At 41.2% G+C, this 21,848-nt stretch overlaps 1 protein-coding gene across 1 annotated transcript in view; it reads left to right on the forward strand.

Annotated features, from left to right (window-relative positions):
* The window catches only part of DPP4 (dipeptidyl peptidase 4), a 78,443-nt gene that overhangs the window by 6,912 nt on the left and 49,683 nt on the right, over nt 1-21,848 (forward strand). The window contains exons 3-5 of the mRNA XM_019457695.2: nt 15,324-15,419; nt 15,821-15,912; nt 17,262-17,342. Coding sequence (XP_019313240.1) covers nt 15,324-15,419; nt 15,821-15,912; nt 17,262-17,342 — 269 coding nt within the window. The remainder of the gene's footprint in view (nt 1-15,323; nt 15,420-15,820; nt 15,913-17,261; nt 17,343-21,848) is intronic.

A 21,848-nucleotide genomic window follows, 5' to 3' on the forward strand; every position in this document is an offset into this window, starting at 1 on the left:
CATGAGTAGGGGAGGGGCTGAAAGAGAGGGAGACACAGAATCCAAAGCAAGCTCCAGGCTCTGAGCTGTCAGCCCAGAGCCCAACATGGGGCTCGAACTCACAGACTGGGAGATCATGACCTGAGCTGAAGTCAGAAGCTTAACCGACTGAGCCACCCAGGCACCCCCCATGGACCTTTAATATCTACAGGCAAGTAGTCGGCAAGCACATGAGTAATTTCAGATCATAATGGTGCTAGGACAAAAATTAAGTGTGCTAGAGAAGGTGGAGGGACACAGAAAAGGGGTTTCTTTTTATTCCAAGCATGAATGTGGATGATCTTAATTCCATTTTAAAAATATGTCTCTCACTCTGAGTAGATAATGGAGGTGAGTGGGGGGCATTTGTGAGAGATGATGGCAGATTAGACAGGGTGGTAGTATTGGAGATTAAAAAAAAAAAAGGAAAGCAGAATATACTTTGGACGTAAAACAATGTATGGTGAAGAGCAAAGTGAAGAGTGAGGGAAGGAGCAGAGATAAGAATGACTCCTTGAATGGCTGTCTTCATAGTTAAAGTGGGGAACTTTTTCTTGCTCTCGTGGCTCTATCTTTCCCACAAGAACTAATCTACAATGGTTCCTCTGAACTAATGCCTTTGTCCTACTGTGTCGCTTCAGGGATTAGGAGGCAGGACTCAGGAGTGCCTTCTACACTGTGCACGTAGCACATACTTGTCAACAGATGGTAATTCTCCAATTCAGCAAATATTTATGGAGCATCTTCTAGATGCCAGGAACTTTCTTATCCACTGGAGATATAAAAATGATAGATATGGCCCTTGTCCTAAAACAATTCACCATATAGAAGGAAGCATAAACATTAACTATGGTAAAAAGGGCTAAGTGTCCTTCTAGTAAATGATCCAAGTGCTATAGATGCACGAAAGGGCAATGATAAATGCCGCCCAGGGAAGTCTGTACAGAAACCAACCAGGCATGAAGGATTAATCATTAATGGACTTAAAGACAATCCTTCCAATACTGGAGCCACTAGACTGGCTTCCAGGCATACAGTTCACCTACAAGTTTAGTCCTCAATGGTTTATGGCCCTTGATTCTGTATCGAACAGAATGTTTCTGGCTGCAAGTAACAGAGTGCCCAACCAAAACTTGTTTAAAGTATGGAGTGTTACTATTGTACTATTATTAGCATCTTATATAACTGGAAGTGTAGAAATAATGCCGCTCTAGAGTCTGTTAATGCAGTGGTTTAACAGCATCCTCAAGGGCCTGGCGTCTTCCTGTCTTTTCAGCTGCACCCTTCTCAGACTGTTGACTTGTGTTCTCAAGTGTGTCCTTTTGGGGTCAAGCACATCATTGCTCACACAGCTGTTTTGCAAGGGAGAAGATGATGCTGTTTTTCATTCATAGTCTGTTCTATCAGGGAGGAAAAGCTTTTCCAGAAGTCCCTCAACCCAAGGCAGACTTTCTCTCACGTCTCATCGGCCAGATTTGACTCACTTGTCCATTCTAAACTAATCACTAGTGGGGGGTGGGGTATGAATTTGTGTTCTGGATTTTCTTTGGAACTGGAGTAATCAAGACTCATCTTTCTGGGATGAGGAGGAAACTTCTTCCTTAACACATGGCAGGGGAAGGGTAATTACCTAAATTGAATTGGGAATTCCAAAAGAAAGAAATAGCCGGGCACAGGGTGTCTGTGTAGGCATATCATAGATTTTATCATTCCTTTATTTTTGTTACATTGAAAGACTTAATTTGCTAACAAAAGAAAGTAGATGTCAACTACTTTGACCAGCTCTGAACTCCAAAGAATCTGATCCTATAACTCTCCTTCCCCTCTTCTCATCTTCTTTCCTAACTGCCTGAGTTTATTGCAGAGCAGGGTATTATCCTGAATGTATTTTGACCCTAGTACTTGCTTTTATCATGGTATCCAAAGTGACTAAGGATGGGGAGGAATTATATTTGAAATATTTAAGATACAAATCTGAGACAGCAGAGCGGGTCAGAAACATCTGAGGAGAATTACTCTCATTTTTTTCGTTAAAAAGCCCATACAAATTGTCATATTTTATTCAATTCACAATGTGAAAAGGTAGCAGAAACAGTCAACATAAATTTTAAAAAGTAATGTTTTAAAAAAATTTTTTTAACGTTTGTTTATTTTTGAGACAGAGACAGAGCATGAACAGGGGAGGGTCAGAGAGAGGGAGACACAGAATCTGAAACAGGTTCCAGGCTCTAAGCTGTTAGTACAGAGCCCGACGCGGGGCTCGAACTCACGGACCGTGAGATCATGACCTGAGCCGAAGTTGGCCGCTTAACCGACTGAGCCACCCAGGTGCCCCAAAAAGTAATGTTTTAAATTACACAGTAAACATTAGACCTGCAAAAGTTGACCCAGGAAGGTAGGATTTGAAATAACTAATGGCCATAAAAACAAAATACAGTAAGTAAATAAAAGCAAACAAGATAGCCTCATAGTGTCTGGATTTGATGCCTCAAATCTTTGTTGTTAAATCTCCAGAGGGGGCAATTAATCTACATGGTAATGATTTGATGAAAATGAAAATGGTTTGTACTGAAAAGCACATCTAGAACCCAACATCAGTGGCTTCTTGTAAAGCCTGGAAATCGCCATGCTCCCCACCTGCTCCCTTGCCTACCTTCCTAGTGGACTCTGTAATGTGTCTCCTCTCTCCCAGGCCCTAACATCCCCTCAGCTGATAACCTGGCTTCCTATTTTAATGAGTAAACAGGGCCATCAGAAGAGACTGCCCTCCATTCCCACCAGCCCCTCTGAGCATTCACCCACATTTGTCCCTCCCAGGGTGCTGGGTGAGCTTTCCTGGCACCTGCCTGAGGCCAGATCCTCCTTTGGGCACTGATTCTGCCCTTTTTTCTTTGCCTAGAAATAGGGCTTCAGTTCTTTCTTCTGCCCTCTGCATCCTCATTTTCTCCTCTCCATCTAATTGTGTTATAACCTCTCACATGAGAAGAGAAGTGAAGGGAAGGCAAGGGAAGGGAAAGATCTTTTCTGGATCCCACATCCCTGCCAATCACCAGCCCCCCCCCCCGCCCCCCCACCGGCCCTTTCCCTTTCCCTGCTCTCTTTACCACAAAACTCCTCAAACAGCTTTGTGTTATCTCTGTCTACAGTTCCTCTCCCCACGCTGTCTTAAACCCACTGCAACAAGGCTTACCCTTACTCCACCACTAACACAGCTCAGTTCTCCTCAAGGTCTCTAACCTGTGTGCTGCTAACAGCAGAGCCCTGTTCTCTGTGTCTCACTGTCCTATCAGTTAATCATCCTTTTCCACCTCCCCCTGGGTTTCCACTCTTCTCCTGGTGTGTTCCTTCTACTTCACCACATGCCCCCTCCATTCTCCTTAGAAGTTTCTCTTCCTGTCTGACTTCTAACCTTTGACCAACCAGGGCTCCATCCTGGAACTCCCTTCCTTCCTTCCTTCCTTCCTTCCTTCCTTCCTTCCTTCCTCCCTCCCTCCCTCCCTCCCTCCCTCCCTCCCTCCCTCCCTTCCACTAGGTGATTTCATACACTCCCATGGCCTTAAACACCATCTGTAACCTGACATGCCCCAATCGCCAGACCAGATGTCTTTTGGGACCTCTGTGTACATATGTATGAGCAGGCATCTCCATTTGGATGTTATTGGCATCTGAAAGCAACATTTCCCTGAACTCCCCCTAAACCTGTTCCTCCCTTAGTGCACCTCTTCTCGGCAGATAGGAATTCTGTTTCTCCAGTTGCTGAGGCCAAAACCCATGCAGTTTCCACTCCACAGACCCACTTATATTCAACCTCCAATTGGTTAGCAAATCCTGTCACTTCTATCATGTTCTTTCAGAATTTGACCGTATCTCACCACTTCCACTGCCACCACCCTGGTCCACAATGCCATCACCTTTCACCTGAATTTTTACCAAAAAATCTTCCTATTTCTTTTTCTTTAACTTTTCTACAGTACATTTTCATCACAACAGATAAGGTGACTGTGGTAGGCAGAACTCTAAAATGACTCCTTAAATTTCCTCCCTTCTCCCATGCACTAGCCTCTGAGATACATTACAATGGATTTAATTCTCACGATTAGGTTGTTCTGTGGCATAGTCCACTTCAAGAGAGGGAGATTACCTAGGTGGGCCTGACCTGATCATATGAGCCCTTAAAAAAAAAAAAAAAAAAAAAGCAGAGTTTTTCTGGCTGTTCACAGAAGGGGTAGTCGGAGGTTTGAGGCACAAAAAGGATTTTTCACGCCATTGCTGATTGGGAGGGCCCACGTGACAAGGGATGTGAGAGGACTCTACGAGGTGAGAGCAATCCTTGGCTGAGAGCCAGCAAGGAAACAGTGACATCACTCCTACACCCATGCAAAACTGAATTCTGCCAACAACCTGCATGATCTTGGAAGCAGCTCCCTCCTCTCTCTCTCCGAAAGCCTCCAGATGAGGGCTCAGCCTGGCTAATGCCTGGATCTCTGCTTTGCTAGACAGGGAATCCAGCCATGCCAGGCTGGAATTTGACCCACAGAACCTTGAGCTAATACACGGGTGTTGTATTAAGCCACTATGTTTGTGTCATTTGTTATCCACCAATAGAAAACCGGTACAGTGACCATTTTTAAACAGAGGCCTGATCACATTCTCCTCTGTTCAGACCAGTTGGATGAGTCTCCATCTTTCAGAGTAAACACTGGAAATCTGGATGGCCAGAGAGCCTATGTGATCTGAGACTCACTGCCTCTGTGAGTTCCTCCCCTGTTCCCTCCTCATCATTTAAGTACCTGTCCTCAGAGGTTCTGTATTTGCAGATCTTTTTGCCAGGATTCTTCTTTCCTGGGACTGTCTGTTGCTTATCCCCTCACTTCGTTTAGGTCTCTGCTAAAATGCCACTTTATCCCTGGGGCCTACCCTCACCAAATTACTGAACACAGTCCTCTCCCCAAACCTGACCCTCCATTTCCCCTTCCCTGCTTTATTTTCAATGTGGCACCTATCACCACCTCACATATGGCATATGGCATTATGTACTTACTATTTGTTCCTATGTCCCCCCATTTGAATGTAAGCTTCCTGGGAGTAAGAGTTTTTCATGTTTTGTTCACTCTTATGTCTCTAGTGCCCATGACATCAAGGAACAGCATGTTTGTATTAGTTTCTGAGGGCTGCCGTAACAAATTAGCACAAGGTACATGACTTAAAACAACAGAAACTTATCATCTTATGGTTATGAAGTCTAGATGTCTGAAAGCAAGGTGTCAGTAGGGCGATGCTCACTCTGAAGGCTCATGGGAAGAAGTCTCCTTTGTCTTTCTCCTGCTTCCAGTGGTTATTGGCAGCCATTGGTGTTCCCTGGCTTGTAGCTAGATCACTCTGATTTCTGCTTGCATCTTCACATGGCCTTCTTCCATCCGTCTCCACATGGTCCTCTCTGTCTTCCAGGTCAGCAATAATATGTCTTCACATGGCCTTCTTATAAGGACACCAGTCATTGGATTTAGGGCCTGCCCTCATCTAGTACGACCTCGTTTCAACTAACTGCATCTGCAAAGACCCTATTTCCAAATAGTTACATTCTGAGGTTCCAGGTGGACATGATTTTAGGGGGAACATGTTTCAGCTCAGTACAGCCTGGCAAATATTTGGCGAATTGAAGGAATCATCTTGAAGCTCATGCAAAAAACATATTTTTTGATTAACATTTTAATGTTGCTCTAATTCTGATTAAAATACTTACATTCATAAATATGGAGTCAAGCCATCCATTTGTAGAGTACAGTGCTAGCAGCTGTTTGATGAAGATAAAATAATCCTTCCAGCTTACTTATAGTCTAGTTAAGACAAGACTGTTCAGATTACATATTTAAATAATGGTATAAAATTACTTGATTAGCTGGAAAAACATCGGGTGCAGAAAATAAGCACCAAGGAAGACGAGGAGGGAGAAATGAGTGCCATGTAAGTAGTAAGGGATAGATCCAGAGGCATGAGGAGGGACAGTGAGAAAATGAAGGCCACCCGTGTGGATTGTTTACTTGAGACGTTTGCTAATAAATACAGGGAGGGAAATAAAGAGATAGCTGCAAGGTCAGGTAAATATTTTTTATGATGGCTACATCCTGTGCATGCTTAAGGACAGGGCAGAAGTAAGCACTGAAAAGACCGTGGAGATGCTGAGGGAGAAGAGATGAAAACAAAGTCCCTTGGGATAAAGAAGGCAAGGACTGGAAACAGGGCGGGCTGGCTTCTTCCTCCAAGTGCTGAGGAAAAGGTCGGTGGAGGGGTGGTAGGAGGGGCATAGCACAGAAGTGGGAAGCATCGTGGGGAAGAGGCCCCTTAGAGTAGCTTTTGCTATAAAGGAAGAATTGTTGGATCTTTTCATTGGATAAATCCATATTTTTTTGAAAATGGGTACTGCAGGACCTGATTTATTTAGGGTTGTGTTATGTTCTAAATCTAGGGAACATGAAAAGAAAGGAAGAAAAGAAACTTGTTAAGTTCCTAGTTTTCTGATTCCTTTTTTATGAGTTCAGGGAAAAGATAATGAGTTTCTGGATGCACCAGGCAAGAATGAATGACGGTGGTATGACCTCCTTTCCAGGAAGTCACAAAGTTTCCACTTTTAGTAACAGTCCGTAGAGAAAATTCTGGGGTTTTCAGAAAGAATTGGCACCCCTTTGACTTTGGAGCACTAGGACAAATTATGTTCTAATGCAACCTACCAACTCCTCAAGTCCAAATGATATTACCAACCTATCTATCTGGATTCAATGCAAACGTTGAATTTGAACACTTCCATAAAGTCTAATGTATCCATCTATACCAATTCACAAAAACTGCCAGCATAGAATCTACCATATGCAACCACCCTCCCAAATATTTAAGGTGTTTAGAAGGGTGGTAATAACCATAGGCTTCAGAGCCATATTGCCTGGTTCAAATGTAGCTTCGGCACTTAGTAGCCATGGGACTTGAATCCACTTACTATCTACGCCTGTCTTCACCTCAGTTTCCTTACCTGTAAAACTGCGATGAGAATAAGTTATTAAATGTACGATGCCTAGAATAGCCCAGCACACTGGAGGAACTCTGTAAACATTTGTAGTTGTTATTCTTTATGTATTTTTAACTCGTATGTTCTTTTAACAGTCCCAGAGGCAGGTGCTATAATACTAACACTTGTCTCACAGAATGCTGGGAAGGGGAATGTTTGTGGCAGTTTTGTTTTCTGGTGATCATTTTTCCTTATATCCTGGCAGACAAACACTTATCACAGAGTGGCCTTGTTGATTATACCCATAAATCTTTCTGGAAAATTCTTCAGCAATTCAGTATTAGAGCTTTCAGCTTCACCAAATGCTGATGTTCTCCAACACCTTCTGTTGATATCTGACTGCAACTACTTTTGAGTATTTATCAAGAGAAACCAGCTCTTTGCTAAAATAGCTGCATGTTTCATGGGCCTGTGAGCCATTTATCCATATAATTTATACATTTCCACCTTTCAGTTGTTTCTTGTCACCTGGAATTACACTGGTTTAATGTCAGTCAACATCGTGGGCGTAAAAGCCTTTATTTATAAATATGAATTTTGGCTATTGTGCCAGTGTTTATTCCCAGAAGGGTCCTAACAAGAGAAGAGGAAGTGACTATGAAAATGAATGAATGAATGAATGAATGAATGAATGAATGAATCACTTTTCATTTCAAAAAGGAATAAAGCAGCCCTGATGCCCTGTTTAGTGCAGGTTTTCTGTGTGGGCTTCCTGAGGTGAAGGCAGAGTGAGTAAATCCAGTGCAGACTGGGTTTAGATCAGGAAGTCCTCTGGCCTTGCACTTTTTTGCCAGTGGCTGTAAATACCTTCATCTTGACCCGAATTTTGAGGCATGAATATTCTGCCTACTGTCACTTTTCTGCATATATATTGGAGTCTTATGCTGATATTCTTATTGTTTCAAGGCAATTAGAGTTTCAATTCAATATCTGTCTTTCAAAACTGATCTTGGGAGCAGTTTTGTTTCTGTTTGTTTGTTTTTTTTTTTTTTTTTTTTTGGTTGCTTACAGTTTTGAGGAATGTATACACAGTGTGGTCAAAGGAAAGCTAAGTCTGGCCACCTGTTTTTATAAATAAAGTTTTATTGGAGCACAGCCACATCCATTTGTTTACGTGTTGTCTGTGGCTGCTTTCAGGCTACAGGCAGACTCAAGTAGTTGCAACAAAGAGGCCTGACCCACAAAGCCTGAAATATTTACCATCTGGCCCCTTAAGAAGTTGCCAACCCCAGGCCTAGATATTGGATTCTTAGAGACTATCAAGACCTTATTTTAAAGGTAAAATGTGTTAGTCCTTATATTGTAAAAATCCAATGGCATGAAAAACACAGAAATTGCACTCAGTGTTTCAGCAGCGAGATTTAATATGAAAATTGGTTGTACAGATTAAAGAGCAAAAGAGAAATTCTGAAGTAACCCAGAGACAGTAGCTGCAAGAATGTGCCATCTTTAGGGTTGGAAACAAAGAGGAAGAAGAAGGACACAGAAGAAGGCTCTAATGGGTGTAAGGCACCCAGCTACTTCTGGCACCGTGGGGAGCCACAATGAGGCAGGACTGGGCATTCCAAAGGTGCTAGAGGCTGGACCAGGTGCTACTTCTGGGCGCATACCGACAGGATCAACAAGAAAAAGGAAGTCCTTCCTCTTCTCCTACTGGCCAACCTACTAACTAGACCCATCTGGCCAAGTGCACTGCACTTTGTGCTCCCACTGTCACTTCGAGTTCACTGTGCTGGTATTTGAAACCGTGTTACTATGTTTGTATTGTCCGCTTGTACTGTGTTTGTATTCATTCAACAAATACTTAGGGACAGTCTATTATATGCCAGGCACTGTTCTAGGCTTGTGGTGATGTGATAGTAAACAAAACCAAACACAACAAAATCAGTGCCCCTATGGAGTTAACATTCAGTCAAATAAGGCAGAGAGTAAACAAGATAAGTAAAACATATCATATGGGTAGATGGTGTCATTGTGAAGGAAAATAAATAAGCAAGAAGGCCCATAGAGAATGCCATGAAGGGGGTGGGAGGTCAGGTCTTAAATAAAGACCTGTGGGGGGTGAGGAAGGAAGTCTTGGGGATATTTGAGGGTAGGAACATTCCAGGCAGAGTGTACCGCAAATTCAAAGTCCTTGAGGAGGTAGTGGACTGAATCTGTCTAGGGAACAACCAGGAGGCCAGTGCAGATAGAGAGAAATGATATGGGAGGTGGGGGGGGGGGGGGGGAGGAGGGGAGGCTGGAGTCATGACAGACAGTCTCCTACTAAGTTGTTCCCTTTATCCCAAACTGTTGCTATTCTGGGAAATATGAATTGTGACATTTGGTTGGCCTTTCAGAGCGGACTTTTGAAAATACGGTGATTATATACCTAACAAAACTTTGGTCATCTGACACTCCGATCTTACAGTAAATGCGTGGAGGGTATACTCCCAGGTTCTACAGGCTCCAGCTCAGTGGCCATGCATTTATCAGATATCACTTGGTGTACCTGGGATGTTTCTCTTATGAAGTGTATCTGGCAATTGTGATGATAGTCTAATGCTTCTTGTGTTTAGTAATCAGAGAAACATCAGGCTTCAAAAATTCTCCAAGTCACCAAGTTGAGTGTTTTTCCTCCCTGCTATAAAGTGCTGACTCCCACTATGAATGCTAGGGATGGCATGAGACATGTTAAAGGGAGAAAGTGATGTTCACTAGCACTACGCAAATAATTAGATTGTGCTATCCTAGATGTTTTCTCAATGTGTCGCTCTTAGGCTGTCTTACTAGGATCATTTGGGATATGAACATAATGAAACTTATTACTGTAACTATTATTTTATTGCAGATAAAGTCCTAATCTCTGCACTACTGCAAGGTACTTGAGAGGAAAGACTCCTCTATTTGTGTTTGTGTCCTTGTTGCCTAGCACATGCTTGAAACAAAACAACACAATAAATAGTGTAGCATACTCTAAGAGACTCTTAAATAGAGAGAACAAACTGAGGGTTGATGGGGGGGAATGTGTGATGGGCATTGAGGAGGGCACTTGTTGGGATGAGCACTGGTGTTCTATGTAAGCGATGAATCACGGGAATCTACCCCCAAAATCAAGAGCACACTGTACACACTGTATGTTAGCTAACTTGACAATAAATTTTATATATAATTTATATAAACACACACACACACACACACACACACACACACACACACACAATAGTGTAGCACATCTGGAGGGATCCCTAAATTCTAAATCCTAAGCTAAGCATTTTGCATACATTATCTCATTTAATCACGGCACCTCCCCATGAGCTATATAATGGTATATTCTTGTTTTCTAATAGATTAAAAAGTTGAGGTCTTGAAAGATTCAGTAATTTTCCCAACACCTCAGTGCAAGAATTGGACCTAGGCTGGCATCCAAGCTCTCTGATTTCAAAGCCACCAGGGATCCAACACTTTATTGGTATTTGTTGGATTTATTCAGATGGGTGGTAGCCTGCATATGCTACTGGATAATACAGGGTCTGGAGGGCCTTCCAGTCAATTTCTTCTTCTGCTTCTTGATTTTGCTTCCTCTGTCCCTATGTCAGGGCTGCTATTTTGCTGTGGCAAATTCTAAAGTAACACTCATTTTATTTCTTTAGCATCAATACAAAATGTTAACTGATTACCATATGGAACACAAGAACTCCATAACCAGATATCTTTTTCCTGTGTTTTAACAACTTAATGAGTTTATGATCCGTGAAGAGCACATTTCTTTTTAGTTGCATTGCATTAGCCACTTATTTACCAAAACAGTTTGTCTTTGTGAAGTAGAAATATTCACATCACAGTCTAATACAGACAGAAAGTTTATTATTCATAAATATAAAATACTCAAAATATTCTGTAATCATAAGGTAATGATTGGTCAAAGCAAGTCTATTCCATGGAACTAAACTACTTCCTCACATGGATCTTACCATTTTGGAAATACTTTCATTCTGAAATGATTTTGATCCTACTGCATGACTTCATTAAGATACCACACACTTTGATAAGAATTTACTAGTAGGTTGAATCACTTTACCGCTATTTTGTCATTTTTGACTGATAAGAGTGACATTTTCATTTGGTTCAGCCTAATAGTTGTTCTCACCAAGAAAGTAAAATCTAAACTTGCTAACCTTGATTTTGATTTTTAAATTAAACAAGACATGAATCTAAGAGCTTCTCTATAAGCTGATGGGTAACATATGATTAACCGCTTTGCTTGGCTAGCACGATGATTTGAACTGATAAGTCAAGTGAACGGCATGTCCCAGGCCCACCAGGAAAACCACACAAGCAGCCAAAGAGCTTCATCTGTTGCCACAGCAGTGCCCTGTGAGTGAGCAAGTAGACAAGGGAAAAGAAACATGAGCTTGTCCTGTAAGCATTTGACAGAATAGGTTGTAACTTGGCAACAAATTATGAACTTGCTAAAGGTCAAAACTTGGACTTGGCACTCATGCCTTACAGAACTCGCTTATCTAGATGTTTCAAAAGTATCTTCCAATGTGCACTGCTTATCAAATGGCAAGGCAAAAAACAAGGAACATTTGTTGCTCTATTTGCTCCAGTTTAGCAGTGCTGTTCTGGGACTGGGTAGCCAGGATATGGAAGGCAGCTCGCAGGGTCATGGTAAAGTGACTGAGTGAGCCTAACATAAACCAAGGGAAGCCTGGCCCTTCACATATGTCCTGGGCCATAGCAGAAGTATGGCATCAGTGTTGATATTTGGAACATCAGCAGATGGATTAAAATCATACTGGGCCCATTGTGAGCAAAAGGAGCCCAAACATGGTAGAGATGATGGGTTTGGGAAAGCTATGGCCTGATGGGAGAATGAGCTCAGCATGGTCTGAGACAGGAGAGAGGTGAGTGCTCAGTGAGTCATCCATCATGAATGTGAAGAATAACACCCTGGGGGGCAGGTGACATCACAGGGAATTTTGCTCAATTATTTTAATATTCCAGATTTAAGCGTGTTATCCTAAAAAGCCAGGACAAATACCATTCTGTGAGATAAGATAACATTGTATGTAGTCTGTTATAAGTACTCAGTCATATATATATCATATATATATATATCATATATATATATCATATATATATCATATATATATATCATATATATATATCATATATCATATATATATATCATATATATATATCATATATCATATATATATATATATATATATCTTAGGTTGTTCAGGCTGCATTAACAAAAATACCATAGACTGGGTGTCTTACACAACAAATACTTATTTCTCATAGTTTTGGAGGCTGGGAAGTCCAAGGCAATGGCAGATTAAGTCTCTGGTGTCTGGTGAGGGTCTGTTTCCTGTGTGGAAATGTGGGAGAAGGGGCAAGAGAGCGCTCTGGAGTCATTTTTATAAGGGCACTAATTTCATTCATGAGAGCTCTACCCCCATGACCTAATCACCTCTCAAAAGCCCCATCTCCTAATACCACCACATTGAGAGTTAGGATTTCGACATGTGCATTTTAGAAGACACAAACATTCAGTGTTCTCCACTGTAAACGTGTGTGTGTGTGTGTGTGTGTGTGTGTGTAAATTGTTCTATAGCAATAGGTCTACCTAGATATCAGCGGGTAATATAGGACTGTGAATGTCTATAACTGTTTATACCTTGAGCTGTACTAACTTTGGAATGTCTTTTGTGTCCATTTTAAACTAATAGCTCTTGATAGGGTATATATCCTCAATGGTATTTTCAAATAGTACTTGCTTTATAGCTATTTGATGTGTCAGAGAATGATAAGTTGAATACAGACAATTCAGGGTATTTAGTGAATAAATCTATAGATTTGTGGTTTTGCGATCCAATATGAGTTTCAAATATTTTCTGTAACACAAGGCTTTACTTCCTGTTTGAAAGTTGGCATGTCCAAGCACTGGTTTTACCCATTTGCTATATCTCTGCTAATTTTCAGGGGTGAAATGCAAGACTGAATTGAAAAAAAAACACATTTAAAAAAATCTTTAACGTATTTAGCAAACTAGGCTTAAAAATATCAATGAAGTAATAAAGTTTAACTATTGAAACTGAAAGTTTTGTATGCAGAAACAAGGCAATGTTATCAGATAAGATCCAAATAAATAAAATCTTAAGAAGATCCAAATAAAGTCTTAAGAACATCTTTTAAAAGAGCATTTCGTGTAAGAGAATTGCCTTTCCACAGACTTTAAAAAAAAATAACATGAGAAGCTGCTACTGGCTTTTCAGTCCCCAAAAGAGTAAGAAGAGTTATAGGAAAGTTATGATGGTGGCTGCTTTTGTGACTGACTTATGTTTGCATGTATGTGGAAAGAACAGAGAATATGGAAAAACTCTGTCATCACTGGAGGCTCCGTAGTTGGGGAAGGAGCATTACACTGGATTTGTTAGGCTTGTAGAATGATATCCTACATGTGTCTACTATGGTATAGAACTGTGCTAGGTACTAAGGTTGATGAAAAACAAAAATCCAAAGCCATGTCTTCAACAAATACATGGCCTCGCTAAGTATACAACACTGGTAGGCATGGAAAAATTGTTATCAGCAGAAGTTATTAAATGAGTAGTGTTGGGGCAAAAGTCAGAGGAGACAGCACTGAAGTCTTGATGAGAGAGGAGGGCGTTGGCAGGTGGAGGACTGTGCCAGCCTGGGAAACAGTTGGAGATGTTGTAGGGAGGAGGCTCAGGAGAAGGGGCAAAGTCAGAAAAGCGAAAGAAGGTTTACTGGGTTCAGTAGGCAATCAGCATGACGAGGTTAGAGGCTTAATGCACGGAGTGAGTAGAAATGACCCTGGAGAGTCTCATGCCAGACCGTGGAGGTCACGAGTGCCAGGCTAAGGAGTTGGAATCTTCCTGTGGGCATTGGGGAATCCGTGAAGGCTTTTGAAGAAAAAGTCACCAGGATGAAAGTGGATTTTGGGAAAACCATGCCAGAAGTGGTGCAGTGGAAGAATTGGACTGGGAGAAATTCAGGGCAGGATACCTGGAAGAAAGATTTCGCAGGAAGAATCAACAGGGTTAATAGGATGCAGGTGATGGTAAGAGAGAGAGACATCACAAATGATTTTCAGACTTTGAAGTGGGGTCTCCAGTAACAGAATCTAAAACCACACACACACACACACACACACACACACACACATTCCCTAGGGAAAATTATTTTCGAAGGAAGACAATTATCTTATACAAGGTAGGTCTGGGGTTAGCATGGGACAAGTCACTAAGAAGGCCCCACACAGCACTGGAAATGTGAGTTTAGGGTGTGGAAGACTAAGGTAGTGAGTACAGGTGTTGTTATGTATTTAAATGGGAAATATGCCTGAAGCCCAGGAAGTCCCATTCTCCAGAGTCCTCTGGAAAGAGAAATGTAGAAAGAGAAGAGCAAAAAGCTGAAGATTGAACATCAGGGCATTTCTGCCTTTGAGGTCAATGAAGAAAAATAGAGTCAAGGAGGAGATGGAAAAATAAAGGTTAGAGACTGAGAAGGAGAAGCGAGGAGGTATCACAGAATCCAAGAGAGGGTTTCATAAAAACCTCCCCCAAGTTCAAGGAAAGATGATAGAAACAAAGGTCACTGAATTGGGTGCTCAGCAGGTCTTAAAGGTCTGTGCAAAGCAAGGTTCACTTCCGTGTGAACCTTCAGGCCTCAAAGAAGGACAGTCTGGCCTTGTGCCCATCTACTGTGCAGCCACATGTAGCTACTGACCAGGAGTGTGCCTAGTCAGCCTGGGATATGCTGTAATCATAGACGACATGCCGGTTTCAAAGAAGTAGTATAAAAAAGAAGAATGTGAAAGATCTCATTAATAAAATTTAAATATTGATTGCATGTTGAAATGATAATATTTTGAATATTTGGGGTAAATAAAATATGCTGCTGAAATTATTTTCACCTTAAAATCTTTAAATATGGTTACTAGAAAATGTACTTAAGTTATATTTCCATTGGATTTTGCGGATCTAGACCTTATAGGGAAGCTCGCTAATATAGGCACTAACATAGCTCAGGGAGGTACACCAGTCATATATGCTTTAACAGTTAAGTGCATTCACCCAGCCTGAAGTCTTTCAGAATGTGTTTTCCATTTTGTGAGTGTATTCCTGTATTTTGTGACCAGTGTATATTACAGTGATCCATTTGTTTATTTTATTCAAAAGTTAGGTTATTCCATCTTACTGAACATTTGGCTCTTTTTTTCAACCAACAGATGATGCTGCAGCTGACAGTCGCAGAACTTACACTCTAACTGATTATTTAAAAAATACTTTTAGGGTGAAATTCTACTCCTTGCGGTGGGTTTCAGGTAAGGACTTTTTTTGGGAGGGGACAGATTTTTATGCTTGTGCTCATTCTAGTTAGGTTGTGGGGCACTTTTGTGGCCCTGAGAAGATATCCTTGTTTGGTTAAACCACATAGGAGAGTTGTTTTGGGTTTTTTTTTCTCCTTAAGCGTGCAAAGAGAAAACCTTAGTATTTCTTTGATACATACTATAAAAAGTTAAAAGTGAATTGAAACCTTGACAGTAATGATGGGGAAATGGATGCATACTAGTGTAATATCCATCATTTAATGTTTCTCTGACTTACAAATGCTTGTTGAGTACTTGCGTGAATGTAAACATTAAGTTTTTACTGGATAATTTTTAGCTGATGAAGATATTTAATCATAACTTGAAATACTGATCTGACCATTTTCTTTCTTTAGATCATGATTATCTCTACAAACAAGATGATAATATCTTGCTATTCAATGCTGAATATGGAAACAGCTCCATTTTCTTGGAGAACAGTACATTTGTATGTTTAATCGCATAATTCATTCCTACTTTAAGGATAAATTCTGGGGATTTTTTTTTTCATAACCTTTCAAATCATGAGTACTATCATTTCTCATCTGTTGAACTCTCTCTGCAGCATATGGCACAGTGGATCTTTCTCTTCTTCTTGGAATGCTCCCTGCCTTGGCTACTTTTTAGTCTCCCTTGACGATTCTTCCTCCTCTGCCCATACTCCTCAGTGTAAGTGCCCCTCAGGGCTCTGTCTTCACTTGCTGGCCTCTGTCCCCACTTGGCATGCTCTCCTTCGGTGAACTTCATACACTTCCACAGCATCAGGGCTCTCCTTTTCGCCTTGACTCTTGAATGCACACCTTCAACACTAACCTCCTGCCAAGATCGAAATCTTTTATTTCTAGTAGCTTGCTTGCTCCTGTCCACCCATGGCCTCAAGGTATTTTAAATTCAGTATCCCAAGTTAAACTAGTTATTTCTCCTTGACTCTCCCAGCAAACTGAAAGCACCCTATTCCTCTTCCTGAGTTCCCCATCTTGATACGTAATGCTCTCCTCTGAGTCACTTAGGCTAGAAAATGAAATTCTACTCTTTAAATCCTCAGAATCCTCTTTGATTCCTGTGTGACCCCGCCCCCATATTTAGCTATTCAACAAACCCTATCATTTCTCCCTCTGCAATGTCAAGTACCCCTCAGATTTCTGTTTCCACTGTAGAGTCCTGGTTCAAGGCCTTTTTAATCTGTGTGAGTGAGTATTCTAGCTTGTGTCCCTATCTCCATTTTGTAGATGAGACCATTGCATTGCCCAAGTCTAGGGCTGATGCAACCCTACTCATCTCATGTCAGCTACTGTGTCAACCAGAGCATCTTTGTAAAGACAGATAAGATTCTATCACATCCATGTGCAAAAAGTCATTTATAGTTCCACTTTTTATATTTCAGTCCAAGCTATTTTTTGAATTTTACATCCTCCCACCTTATATATTTTCTGATGTACCCTATACTGTGTTCAGGTTATGCCTAATCTCTGGATAGTCTCTTAATACGCATGCTCTTTCACACATCTGGTTTTTTGCTTATGCTCTTCCCCCTACTGGGAAATTTCTCTCTCTTTTCTGATCCCTACCCTCATGGTGGTCTTTCATTGGTTGGAATTAATCCTTCCCTCTCTGGTTCTCTAACCCTGATCACCATACACCTTGTACAATGGTCATTTGTGTCGGGGGATGTGCCATTTCTGGGAGCTCCCAAGGCATGAGCCACATGTCTAGAACCATACCTTGTACATAGTAATTACTCAGTAATGACTGTTAAATGAAGCTGTTCAATTGTTCTTTTTTCTATCTGCTTGACAGGATGAATTTGAACATTCCATAAACGATTATTTGGTATCTCCTGATGGACAGTTTATTCTCTTAGAGTACAACTATGTGAAGGTAAAAGAAATGCTGTCTTACTATGACATTTAAAGAACTCTATGAACCCTATGAGTATGTTACTTTATAACTGATTTCAAGTTCACGAATATTTAAGATTGACACCTAAGTAATATAATAGGCACTAAAATCTCATTAATCCAGCATCAAAAGGAGCAATAGCCATTCTCATTCATAAAGGGTAAGTCCAACAACTGTTTTCAAAGCAGTCTATTTTTTGGTGTTTTCAAATACTAAAAAGTACAAGTAATACATTATAGATATAAAATACAAGTTAAAATAGAACTTATAATTTAAATTGTTTGACTTGCACATCCAGTAACAGAACCCCTTATTTCCTTTGTCTCAGCTTTATATATAGTAAACTCTCAGTAAGTATTTGCTTTAGAAGGAGTCATACTTCCTCTCCTCCAGAAGAGACTCTGCATGGTGGTTCAGATCACCTCCCAGCTTCCAGGTCCTACCATATACAAACCATTCTAAAGGGGGAGCCTCAGCTCAAAATCAGAGTCTCACACACTCAGGAAAGCTTAATCACATATTCTCTTCATGTTTAGAATGGCTACAAATTGCCAGTAACTTTAACTGCAGCTTTTTATTTACTTTTATTTTTTCTAATGCTTATTTATTTTGAGAGAGTGAGATGGTGAGTGGGGGAGGGGCAGGAAGCAAGAGAGAGAGAGAGAGAGAGAGAGAGAGAGAGAGAGAGAGAGAGAGAGAATCCTAAACAGGCTCAGCACTGTCAGCACAAAGCCCAATGCGGGGCTCAAATCCATGGACCATGAGATCATGACCTGATCCCAAATCAAGAGTCAGATGCTTAACTGACTGAGCCACCCAGGCGCCCCTTAACTGCAGCTTTTTAATTATTCCTGGATTTGACAACAGTTGTCAAGTATAGGAAGTCTTAAGACTTGTAGGAAAGATTAAAAACCTGTAGGGATATTCTGCATTGAAAGCAAAATACAAAGCTGGGGATCCCCACCTCTGCCTTTTTATTCTAGAATAAATAATAAATACTGATCAGCCTTATCTCACGCCCCAACGCTTCTTCTATACTCAGGCCAAGTAAACCCCATCTCCTACTCCATTTCCCATTTCAACGTGGTGACTCTCAATCATAATATTTACCCTGGATTCACTGTGTCCAGCTCCATTTCCTGGACATGAAGACTCTCTGACTCTGTTCTGCTAAACCCATAAAGTAGGAGCCAATCAGAATCTTAGGCCAACTTTAACACATCTGTTCCCAATAATGGATTGTTCATTTAATTCAGTGGTTTTTATTGCTCTCTATAGATTAAAATCACTTGAGCTTTTAAAAATTCCCAGTGGCCAGGTCCAATCCCCAGATTCATAAATTATAGTATCTGGAGTGAAGATGGTATCCATGTTTTTTTTTAATGGGCATATTATTTTAATGAGCAAAGGGCTGAGAACAACTGAATACAATTGCCCATGTTAAGGACAAACATAAAGGTTAAGGTAGAAACAGAAAGGTAAATACCAGCTCAATTTACTATTTGGCCAAGTTCAATAAGTGCTATATGATGTATACTAATGGATGTATTTCACTGGTAGACCTTAGTTGGGCAACCATCATTGGTAATTTGTATCTGCTGTGTCACTGTAGTTTATGTATGCATTTAACTGCTTTTGCTGTTTTTCTGGCATTTCATTCTGCTGCCATCCATGTTTTTCAGGCAGTATCTACAGGACTCCTTTTAAAAACTAAGTTAGATCATATCATGCCTATGTTTGAACCCTCATGATCAGTGATTTGCCATCCCTTGCAGAATGAAACACAAACTTTAACCACAGCATCCTCAGAAGCCTATGTGATTAGACCTCAGTCTGGCCTCGCTAACCCAACTCCTACTACCTTCTCTGGACTCACCATCTCGGCCAGTACTTCTCACCCCTGCCTGAACCTTACAATCACCTATGGAGGTTTTTAAAAATACAGATGCCTGCAGCCTACCCCACACCAACTAGTTCAGCATAGTGATGGGTGGGGCCCGGGCATGGGTAGATTTAAGGGCTCCCAGGTAATTCAGTGATCCAAAGAACTTTTAGGTACACCACTCTTCATTTTTCACAAGCATCATTCATTCTCCTCTAAGGGCCAAAGTATTTGCTATTGCTTCATTCTCGAACGTTCTTCCCCTGATTATCATATGGTACTCCCTTTTTAGTAAATTCAAGTCCAAGCTTTCTTGGATTGCTTTATCTAACTTGGCCCTCTGCCACTCTGTTCTCCCACACTTCACCATTCACTCCCTACCACATTAGCTTATTTTACTTTCTCCATACCTTTGACTGCAGAGCACTAAATTACAACATTATTGAAAGTAGAGCACTCCATCTTCTCTTTTACTTCTTAGAATGTCTGATAGAATTTTCTGCAGCATACATGTACAACGTGTAGTAGTCTCTATTCATTGCCTAATGCTCCAGACAGTAATAGTTGCATCATCTATCACATGTTGGCGATATTCCAGTTGACTCATCAGGTCTCAGGATAACTGAGAAAAGTCGAGTTTTATTCTATTTCCTTGGAAGTCTACTGTGCAGAGTTCTTTAGATTTTACTCCATGGCTTCTCCATGACTGAGCGCATTTCAAAAGAGCAATTATTACTTCTACGTTGTGGCTATGAGCAAGTTAGTGAGTGAATGAGTGAAAACATAAACACATAAGTACTGTACGGCCTGGTATGTATGTTTTCCTAACATCTCCCCTTGCTGCTGAATGCTCCAGAGGTAATAGTAGCATCACCTATCGCATATTGACAATATTCTAGGAGCCCTGCTTAGCACTTCACATGCATTCCCATGGACCTCTCTTAAGATTGTTACTGACATTATCCCCATGTTCCTAAAGAGAAAATTGAACCTTAGAAAGAAACTTGCCTGATATTACATAATGGAAACTTGTCTTAGTGCATTTGGGCTGCTGTAACAATACCACAGATGGGGTGGGTTAATACCAGATTTATTTCTCATAGTTCTGGAGGCTGAGACAGAGGTCCATGGTCAAGGTGCTAGCAGATTCAGTGTCTGGTGAGGACCTGCTTCATGGAACACAGTTGGCCTCAAATGGAGAATGCGGCATGGAATCTCTCTGGAGTCTCTATTTCAACAAAACAAAACACGCCTTATTTATTCTTGAGGGAGAGAGAGAGCACAAGCTGGGGAGGGACAGAGACAGAGGGGGACAGAGGATCCTAAGTGGGCCCTTTGCTGACACCAGAGAGCTCCATGCAGGGTTCAAACTCACAAACCATGACCTGAGCTGAAGTCGGCCGCTCAACCAGCTGAGCCACCCAAATGCCCCTGGAATTTCTTTTATAAGGGAACTAATCCAATTCAAGAGGGTTCCACCCTCATGACCTAGTTACCTCCCAAAGGCCCACCTCCAATATCATCACACAGGGGGATAGGATTTCAACGTATGAATAACAGAGGGTGGGTGACAAACATTATAGCCAGACTTGAGTCCAGGTTAGAAGACTCCAAAGCCTGTGCTTTTCACAATAATCTTTCCCATCTTTGGCCTTCGGCTTCTCTTTGCTATGATGCTTTTGTAACCGCTTCTCTGTGTGGCAGTTTTCTGCCATCGAGACTTGGTCTAACAGTCACTTTTTCATAGGCCTCTCTCCCTCTCCAGGCCCTAATTTATGATGCCTGCCTCTCCCCACCTACATCTATTATATCTCTTGAGATTCTTTTCTCATATTTACTTGTCCATATCCCCCATTCGACTATGAGCTCCTCAAGGACAGTGAGCCTTTCTCAGCCAGTAATGCCTGACAGAGGATAGCCGCTAATGTTTATAACCTAAATAGGGGATGAGTCTGTTTCAACGATGAAGTGAACACCCCAGACATTTTAGGTTTGCTTTTGCAACTCATGATGGATCTATCATCCTGAGTGATCTCAAACCTTCTTAAACCTCTTTTTTAGCCTGTAGCACATCGTTTGTCTCTCGCAGATAGAGCATGCAGAGGTTTCCCAGAAACAAGCATAGATTGTGTCAAAATAATCCAAGATTTAAAAAAAAAAGTATGACTCACAAAAGTTAGAGACTTAATACATAATTGTTGGCATGAGAGGATAGGAGGGTGATAAATGATAAGTGGGAAATATTCTTCAAGGTCGGAAACTCTGGCTTGTGTCTCAGCTCTGCCAATATACAAACTGGGTATCCTTGAGCTACCCATTTTGTTTATTTCATTCTCACAGGTAAAATTTGATTTTTATATCAGTTTGGTTTATTTATTTTTTTAGTTTGATTTATTTACTTTCAGAGAGAGAGAAAGAGAGCAGGGGAAGGGCAGAGAGGGGGAGAGAGAGAGAGAGAGAGAGAGAGAGAGAGAGAGAGAGAGAGAGAATCCCAAGCAGGCTCCACACTGTCAGCGCAGAGCCTGATGTGGGACTCAAACCCACAAATCATGAGATCATGACCTGAGCCAAAACCAAAAATTGGGCGCTTAACCCACAGAGCC

This window comes from Panthera pardus, unplaced genomic scaffold (genome assembly GCF_024362965.1).
Source record: "Panthera pardus isolate Hobbes unplaced genomic scaffold, ASM2436296v1 HiC_scaffold_10, whole genome shotgun sequence".
Lineage (NCBI taxonomy): Eukaryota > Metazoa > Chordata > Mammalia > Carnivora > Felidae > Panthera > Panthera pardus.